The sequence below is a fragment of the Polyodon spathula genome, chromosome 5, assembly GCF_017654505.1.
Source record: "Polyodon spathula isolate WHYD16114869_AA chromosome 5, ASM1765450v1, whole genome shotgun sequence".
Taxonomy (NCBI): Eukaryota; Metazoa; Chordata; class Actinopteri; order Acipenseriformes; family Polyodontidae; genus Polyodon; species Polyodon spathula.
In genome coordinates this window covers 55,606,134-55,615,683 of record NC_054538.1, presented here as the reverse complement: position 1 = coordinate 55,615,683, position 9,550 = coordinate 55,606,134, and the positions used below count along the sequence as shown (strand labels likewise).

General features: G+C 36.8%; 1 protein-coding gene across 2 annotated transcripts in view; it reads left to right on the top strand.

The window, feature by feature from the left end:
* The window catches only part of LOC121316065 (mitogen-activated protein kinase kinase kinase 21-like), a 41,454-nt gene extending 32,207 nt beyond the window's left edge, over positions 1-9,247 (top strand). Inside the window, exons 7-12 of one of the 2 annotated variants that reach the window (XM_041250795.1) lie at positions 1,145-1,267; positions 3,675-3,782; positions 5,715-5,865; positions 6,522-6,616; positions 7,302-8,069; positions 8,620-9,247. In XM_041250795.1, the coding sequence (XP_041106729.1) occupies positions 1,145-1,267; positions 3,675-3,782; positions 5,715-5,865; positions 6,522-6,616; positions 7,302-8,069; positions 8,620-9,050 (1,676 nt within the window). In that variant the 3' untranslated portion in view covers positions 9,051-9,247. The remainder of the gene's footprint in view (positions 1-1,144; positions 1,268-3,674; positions 3,783-5,714; positions 5,866-6,521; positions 6,617-7,301; positions 8,070-8,619) is intronic. The other variant, XM_041250796.1, reaches the window with a different exon arrangement.
* The last annotated feature ends 303 nt before the right edge of the window (positions 9,248-9,550 follow it).

The window sequence follows — 9,550 nt, the reverse complement described above, 5'->3', positions numbered from 1 at the left end:
CTTACTTTAAAGCACAACTGGACGTTCCAACACGACAATGATCCAAAGCAAACATCTACTTGAGAATGGTTAAAGAAGAATACAATCAAGGTTCTGAAATGGCCAAATCAAATTACCAATCCGAATCCTATTGAGAATCTTTGTTATGAGTTTAAGAAGGCTGTGCACAAGAGAAGTCCTTGGGATTTGAATGAACTGGAACAATTTTATGTTGAAGAATGGTCAAACATTACTAAAGAATCGTGCCAAAAGCTCATCGACAAATATCTGATCGTTTGAAAGAGGTTATTATTGCTCAAGGTGCCTCAACTAGCAATTAATTTTATTTTCTTTGTCAGGGTATGAATACTTTTGAATTAGCATTTTTTGAGTTTTGCAAATAAAATTGCTGAAATAAAAAATAATTTTAGACATCTGTTCCTTGTAACTTTTTTTTTTCCTCATCCACAAAAGCAAAACTTTTGCTACAAAAGATTTTTCCTATAATTTGTTTTCAAGGAATTTTTTTAAATGATTAATTTCCATTGGGGTATGTAAACTTTTGACTACAACTGTGTGTATATGTATATATATATATATATATATATATATATATATATATATATATATATATATATATGTGTAATGTGTGTGTGTGTGTGTGTATATGTATATGTATTATATTATATATAGTTTATAGTATGTTTGGCACTACAAATCATCATAGCAGTTGTATTGCTAAACAAACTAAACTATTGATTTTGAGTTTTGAACAAGTGCCACATTTTCCCAGAGTTAAAAGCTGAGCTGATTGTTCTGTTAATGGTAGTGATCTTTAGCATTACTAGAAGTCAGCGTAGGAACCTATTTTTTTTACTTTATAAGCCAAAATACACTCCCCAGCTTCGACACGCTGTAGTAGCAGGTTATAAATTAGTTGTAAATGCCATCCAAGCGTTGTGAGGTGTGTCTGTGATAATAAGGCATGTTCACTTGGTGACACTTTGCTTCATTGGTCTGCTGGGAATCCTGTTTTCCACAACAGGAGCACAGTGGCCAAGTGTGTTAATACCTTTCCTGTATAATGTGAGAAATATAGTTTATTAAAAGCTAGAGCTAGTGCTAATACTGTACCACAGACTCATGCTTTTTGTCTGTTAACCAGATTTTCAGCACAAAATCACTGTTCAGGCTTCCCCCACGATGGACAAGAGAAGAAGTTTAAACAGCAATAGTTCTAGCCCACCAAGCAGCCCCACACTCATTCCACGTCTCAGAGCGATACAATGTAAGTACCTGCTGATCTACAGTTTGCTCGCCTGCACTAGTATGTTCACTTCATGTACGAATATCCTCTTTGTTAGATTTAGATGTGTGTGTGCTTGCTACAAAATAAGACATGTTGGATTTTGTAGGTGCTTGCTGGCTGTCGCGTTCCTATTTTTCAGAAAGCAGTAAGAGCTACAGGGAACTGTAAATGAAAGATGTTTTCATGTAGTTTCCCTTTTGTAGCATGTGGTGACACACAAGATGGTGTCATTGACTCCATAAGTTATTTACAGTGTGTACGGTTTAATAGTGCATGTCCTGGGGTCTATTCAGTTGATCTAAATGGTGACATAATGTGTTAGGATAGACCTATCATTACAACATCTTAGCTTTGCCATTTAATATCGACCGCTTCTCAACATAACAAACTTATGAATGGCTCAACTGTGTAAAAATGTTTTTCATCAACATCAACCGTACACTTGTGCAGTGGTTCTCAAACTTTTTAGTTCGCACCTGAAATGTTTTATTTATTTATTTATTTTTTCTGCGGACCACACAATAAACAGCATAGCTTACTGAAAAATAAGCACAATAAAAAATAAAAAAAAAGTATACTTACCTTTCTTTGTTTTAATGTAATGGGTGGGCCTGTTCTGTGAGCAAAACATATTTTGATTGGAGTTTTAAAGAACTGTTCTAGTTTACTTTTCATTAACACAAATTTACCTTGGGGAAAAAAAAAGTATTGTTTTAATTTTAGATTGATAATTACTGCAGAAATTTATTGATGTGATTTAATAAAACTCAAGTTACATCCATGAGGTACCAGCACAGTCGGAGCTACGAATCTCCGCTATAATCTTTATTTATAAAACGGAATGTTTGGATGCTATACGCTGATTGGCTGTTAAGGATTTTTTCACCATGCAGTTAAATAGTACATTGCATGGCGGGACTTATTTTTTTCGAACCACAGTTCGATTAATAAATTATAAATACATAACATAATAATATACACTTTGCTGTGAGAGGTCTTTTAGAGTTTTTAAAAACTGAGTCGCACTCCTTTCCTCACGTTTGATCCTTTCAGTGGCATGACAGTATTCAAGTGGCCAGAATGACAAGAAGCAATACTTACGTGGGGAAAAAATTTGATAAATAAAAACCCACCCCCTCAACTCTGTGATTGGTTAAATGTAGTGTCAAGACGTAACACAGCTGTCATGTGGTTCCAAGATCTTTTTTTCACCCAAGTGATCTAGTCTGCTACCAGCGCAATCAATCCTTATCATTAAAGGCACAGTAGCATCTGCAAGACAGGCAGCTGTGGGTTTTTCAGCTGGGCGGTGACAGCCGCCTGGCTGCAAACGCAACTGGAGAACCCAGAGCTTTATGTTAGTCTCCGTGCTGGTCTCAATTTTTCCGCAAACAGTGCTGAGATAAACCACCATGGTAGCCTGTTAGTGACCAAGCACAAAAAAATGGTTTGGTATTAGCTTCTCCAAGTCAGTGGTAGTAATTGTGGATAGTGAACTTTGTCTTTTGCTGCCTTTTCTGTATCTTTTCATTATCAACAAAAATGTATGATTTAAACAGTATTTTTAAAAGCTTGGTCACTAACAAGGCTAACATTGCGGGTTATGTCTGCTCTGTTTACGGAGCTATTGAAATCAGCACGGTCTCAACAATAAATGGAAATGTTGAAAACCTCGAGGCTATTTTTTTCTCCAGAGCGGAAGGGTATATATAGGGCTTCTGATTTTAGTTTTTAACCGATTTTTAAAAAAACGATAAAACACCCCCGATACAAAAAAAATAAATAAAATCGGTGCATATCCAATAAACACTGGAAACGGTTACTCAGTTTATTGACTTTACCCTTTTCCCTGTGGGGAAAATAAATAAATAAATAAATGTAGTATCCTACCAAAAAAATAAAAAACTTTCAGTGCAGATGGGCAACACATTCATACATTTCTGTTGGAGGATTGTAACACTCATGCAACACACAGAAACCACAGAAGAATATTGCCGTGATCACAAGGATTTCGTTGTGGAAGACAGCAATGGAAAGAATGTACAATTGAAGTATGCAAGTACTGGCCAAGAGTTTTGGAAAGTAACCAACAACGATAATTTCATCCAGTATATAAAAAGCAAAAGCCCCCCCCCCCAAAAAAAAAAAAAACTATTTACATAAAACTCGAAAATAGCTAAAAATAAGCACCGAAAAGTGAATTCCTTTCCGTAATTATGTAACCTTTTCGCGGGCCACCTGAAGAGAGCCGGCGGACCACAGATTGAGAACCACTGCTCTAGTGTATGGAATTGGTATTATATGGTATATGCATGCAAACTAAGGGTATTTATATGAGTGCTTTATGATTGTAAAGTCTACAGGATTTTATTAATTCTTTTCTCAGTGAATTCAAAAACTGACATTGTCAGTGGCCAGAGGAACAGTATGTATGTGTACCATCAAGATGTGGATATCACAAGTGAATGTGAACCTACCAGGGTTAGGAAAAAAGGCAAGACTGAAATTATGAACTGGCTTAGTATGCTTTCTGTGATTTCAAGTGGTTCAAAACCAATTATATGATTTTGGAAATTTCTAATACTGATTTATTTCAAAGAAAATGCTTTGGCAATCAAAGGTTTGTATTCTTTTAAATTAATTTGCTTTTTGGAGAAGGTTATGATACAACGCTGGAGTTGGATCCTTAGTTTTCTGAATCCTCAGCAATTAAATAAAGGATAAACATCTGTATCAGTTCCAATCAGCCTCTGCAGCATAACAGCTTGTCTGAACCCTAATTGTGTTTTGTGTTTATAGAGATGTGCCAAGTTTGCAAAGTTTTGTCAATTAGGACCTCTGATCAAAATTGGATTACCAATATTATAATTAGGGCTTCTGTTTTTCGTTTTATGTTAATTGTATTTTTCAGTGCTTATTTTTAGCTATTTTCGAGTTTTATGTAAATAGTTTTTTTGGGGGGGTTTTCGTTTTTGATATACTGTAAGAAATTTGTGTTTTCCGTTACTTTAAAAAATGCCCAAGCTTTTTTTTTTTCTGTCGAAATATGTATAGTAACTCGACAGTACTTGCACACTCAAGTTGTACCTTCTTTCCTTTGCTGTCTACTACAATAACATCCCTGTGGTCAGAGGCACATTCTTCTGGGGTTAATACAGTTTTAAATCCTGCTAACAAGCCTCCATTCCTGATTCCAAGCATAAACCATTATTTGGGCTGCATTGGCACTGTCTGTACTCTCATTGATTTTGAAGCGCAAAAAAGGGGCTTTGCCTCACTGCTTAACAAGTTGCTCCTCAATGTCTTCTGCCATATTAGCAATTCTGCAGCTAACAGTGTTGTCAGATAGCGGAATGAGACTTAACTGATCAGCAACTTTCCTTCCACATACTATCGATGCCATTTCAATCGCTGCTGGCAATACAGAGATCTTATGAAGTTTTCCACCTGTTGCTATTTGGTAGGTGACACTGTATGATGCTTCAAGTGGTTTGGCAGTTGTAGCGCTGCATTCTTCAATTAACTTTCGCTGTCCTTTGCGTTGAAAGATTTTTCGTTTGAAAAAAATCTTGGCCTATTATCTTTGAGGGCAGAATGTTTGGTCTCCAGATGGCATTACGTATCACTATCACTGGCAAGAACATCTGCACATACAACATATTGTGGTCACTGATGTTTGTCAGAACCAATACATGTAAATCCCAAGTCCAAGTTAGAGGGTTGGTATTTCCTGCACCTTCATCTGGATCAATATCCTCAACTTTGTTTTAAAATACACTTCTTTCTCTCCTGTTGTTTGCTGTCCTAATGTTAACACAACCGATTGCTAGCAAGAACAAATAGTATCTGAGTCACGTTCACGTCTCTGTGTTCACACGTTTGTTTGGGTGCTAAGAGGCAATGACGTACTTCGGAATATTGTTCAATTTCAATTAAGCTTTAGTTCAATACGGTTTTACAATCGCCATGAAGTCAGAAAAAAATATTTACCAGTCAGGTTTTGCGTCCTCCAGTTTGGAAACCTCTGTTTTAAAGGCAATTAAAAATATATTTGCTAAACATCAGTGAAAAACAACAAAAATCATCTTATCTTTTTGGTTAAACTGTTAAACTCCACAAAAAAGTTCAGATTTATATTTCAAAAGAAGTAAAAACTTTGCAAACTTCAATTCTCACGTTAGTAAGTATGCATCTTGGCAGACTTTTTTTCCGCCCTTATTTCTGAGTTGTCAGCTTCCAGCGGTAGATATGAGTTCTGTGATCTGGGCTTTCTGCTGCTGCTTCTAAATTGTGGTGTATTGTAAATTTGGTATGGATGTGAACTTGAAAGGATCAGTTGAATCTCTTCAGAGGACTGTTTTCACATAATTTTATTTTTATGATTTAGCAGAGCTGGTTAATCTACCCCTTCCTTTTCTTTAAATAGTAACTTTGGATGAAAGCAATAGAACATGGGGAAGGAGCACAATTTACAAACCAGAAGAATTTGAAGATGTCCAAAAAGTTTTTAAAAAGAAGGGGCGTACATGGGGACCAAGTTCTATTCAAACAAAGGATCGGGCCAATGGTGCCGAAAGGTATGGATAATCTGGTGCATGGTCTTTTATCTGACTGTCTCTTAGGATTGTGGAACAATAGTCATATTTCCGACAGCCATCTAAAGGTAAAAAGTATCAGCACCACTTTGACGAAGATGTTTTGTTCCTCTTTTTTGCAGGAGAACTAATTTGTCGATAAAGAGATTCGGGTGGGGTGTTAAGTTTTAATTTAGTCAAACTTAACTTGAATTCAGTCCCCTTTTATCAGTTAAATCATGATTAAAGAGGATTATTATCATGATGTTCATTTTTAGTCGATAATATCCAACCATACTGTCTACACCTGAATTTACAGGGTGTATAGAAAGAACAACCCACAGCTGATCATAAAATAGGTTGAAGCAGCTATTCATTGGAGTCTTAAAGGAATGTGATAGTGGCTGTCTGACTAGTTGGGGCAGCCTTAGGAATTGCAAACATGTCCGTCTTTGTGCTGTTGAAAGCAACTCCTGACTGTAGAAAACAACAGCTGCAGAAGAGTCATCCAGCACAGTCCTTCCAGATCAATCCAAATGAGCATCTGTATTTAAATGTCATGAAGCTGAATGGATGTATCATATATCTGTTAATTGTCAAGTGTTGGCAATTTTATTACGTTTAAACTTTTAAAGTAGTTATGTCTGTTTTATTTGCAGGATAAGGCCATTATCAGATGGCAGCAACCCGTGGTCCACTAGTTTGATGAAAAACCAGACGTCTGTGCCTTTAGCTGCACTGTTTGTGGATCAGGGTATGACTATTTGCTTAGGAAAAATAAGTTGGTAGAATCACCACTCCATTAAGTCTATTAAATGTAGTTTCACCTGAGCAAGTAAATGTGGTGTTGCTTCAGCTATGTTGGTGATTTCATCAATAAGTTGAAGTGAAGTAGTCTAATGTTTCAGTAATGTCTTCCTCTGTGTAATTTAGACAGTACACGTCAGCTCTGGAACATCAATAAACTCCCCAGATCAGTTGACGATCCAAGGTTGAGACAGTGTTGTCTGTGTTTTCCTTGACCTCATGCCCAGTTTTCCACAAGATGCATTGGACGTGCTATAAATGGCCTCTTTGGAAACAAACACGTACTATAAACAAAGGAGCTACCTTGTATAAATATAATGAAACATAACCCTTATCTTCATGCTGGAAATAGCTCCAATAGATCATAAATTGTGCAATAACCTGTAATAATCCATTACCATGATAAAATAAGAATTTTCCTCTAGTTTTGCCTCAATTTATGTTTTGAGTTTTTAAAGTTGTGGATTATCAGATGACTGATTTATTATTTTGCTCTGGGGTGCAAATAATTAAATGATCTTTTACTAAGGATATTAAAAGTATTTTCACGCTAAAGAAAAAAAGATGTGGCCTAAAGTTTGGTAAACATAAAAAAGCTTAAATGAGATGTAACCAAACTTTCTGGTTTGCAGGGGCATCTCCAGAAGAGATTTGTTCATCTGAAGGCATTGACAACGGCCGACCAAAGCAACTAAAGTTCTGTAATCAGGTGTATATCGATCTACCTCTTTGGAAAGATGAACAGGGGGAGAACAGAGGAGGCAGCAAAAGCATGGAGGAAGCAACTCCCGTCAGCTCAGCTAGCAGCACACCTCAAGTCACTCCAACAAACAGTCTGAAACGAGTGACACTGAGAAAGAAAACGGACAGTGTGCTGTACGGGTGCGCCATGCTCCTCGCTTCAGTTGGCTTGGGTTTCGATATCCGCGATGCGAACAATAGGCCCCAGTCCATGGAAGAGCCTGTGGTCAAGGAGGAAAAGAAAAAGAGGGAGGGGATATTCCAGAGAGCCACCCGGTTCCATCGGAGTACAAGTCCTCCCGACAGAATGAGTTTGAAAAAAGATGACGGCAACATTCCATCTCTGGGCCCTCCCTCCGGTTCAGATAATTTCCTTTCCATGTCTTCCATTTCAGAATGCAACTTCACAAAGTGTTTGGTTCAGGATAATTCCAAAGAAGCAAGTACATACAGTTTGTATTTGAAGGAAGGGTCGTCAAATGAAAACGGCAACAGCGAACACAAGCACAAGGAGTCTGGTTCACCCAAGGTATTGAAGAACAGGGCCTTCAGTAGCATGTCAGAATGGAATTCCGACCTTCAGTCGCCTGACTCTGAGAACAACATTGTTTTGCAACACAAGCAAACAATGTCGGTGGGAATTGCAATTCAGAATTACAGTAAGTATTTTTGTTTAAACCTGCCTGACATCAGGTTGTCTTTTTTTTTTTCATTTCCTACACTTACAACCTTAGAAACTAAAATAGAAAGATTCTTGTTTCTGAAACAGCTGTGTTCAGTAACACCAATGACAGGGTGGTTCAAATCAGGTTGAAAAATGCAGCCTTCAGTTTGAATATGACCAGTAGATTTTACTGTGAGGCATTAGACCAGTTGCTGACAGGGACATATGTTCCTATGATAAGTTGTCCTGTGATATAAATTGTCCATATGTCACACTTCAAATTGAGTGGACATTCCTTATTAAAATTGTCTGGTGTATTAGAGTCTAGGATAAGTTGACTTTTCATAATGTTGCTACAGAGAATTTGAAACAGGAAATTCAGTACAAGTAAACTTTATGAACACATCTTCAACTTTTATACACTACAAAGATACAATTGACCTCAGTGAAGTAACACAAAAAATGCACAATTATCGCTATCAATTTAAACTTGGATTTGAATAACATTCTTCTATTTCTCTTATTTATTTATTTATTTTAAATAGCTAATGGCACATCCAGCTTGCAAAGGGATCCAACAGTATACCCCCAGATTCCTAATCCTGAAGCAGTGTATCCAGCCTCTGTGCTGAGAAGAAACCACAAGAGAGATGTCACACCCGAAAGGCATCTCTCTGGAGACTATACCTCTAGGCCTCGGCCTCTGTCCCTTAAAAGTAAAGCCCACCCCTGCCATCTTGTCCGAAACAAGAGCTCATCAGCAGGACCTTTCTCAGGAGAGAAAGCAGCACAAAATATTAACTATTTGCTTGCTGCTGAAGGAAAAGCTGGCTGTCACACTGCCCCTGCTGCCTGCTCTTTACTGGACATTGATATGGAAGGACAGAAAGGGGACTGCACTGTACCCCTTTGCAGAATTCAGAGCAAACCTGCCAGATCTACAGTATATGAACTGGAGAAGGAGTCATTGTCTTAGCAATTTGTGATGGAAAACAAAGATGTTTGTTCTAGCACATTAGTGTTTCTTAATGAAAGCCACTCTACTACTCTACTACTAAACTGGAACCTTCACCAGGCAGCAGGTTGACTTTCAGTTCATACAGGTACTTCATAAAGATAATTTATGTCAATTCTGATACGGCTAAGTTGTAGTTTGCTGGAGCTTTATTTGCTGAATGCTATATATATATATATATATATATATATATATATATATATATATATATATATATATATATATATATATATATATATATATATATATATAATTTTTTTTTTTTTTTTTTTTTTTTTTTTAAATATCAACACATTCCAATTTAAACTGGTCAATGTTAATAATAAAGACGATATGAATTCCTTGTACAATCTGGTTTAATAGTGTGAACCAAGGTTTTAAAATCAGTTTTAGCACTATTCTTCTGTTGAAACTCTTGGTGCTTGCATTTTGTACTCCACTTCGGAATATGCAGATATTTC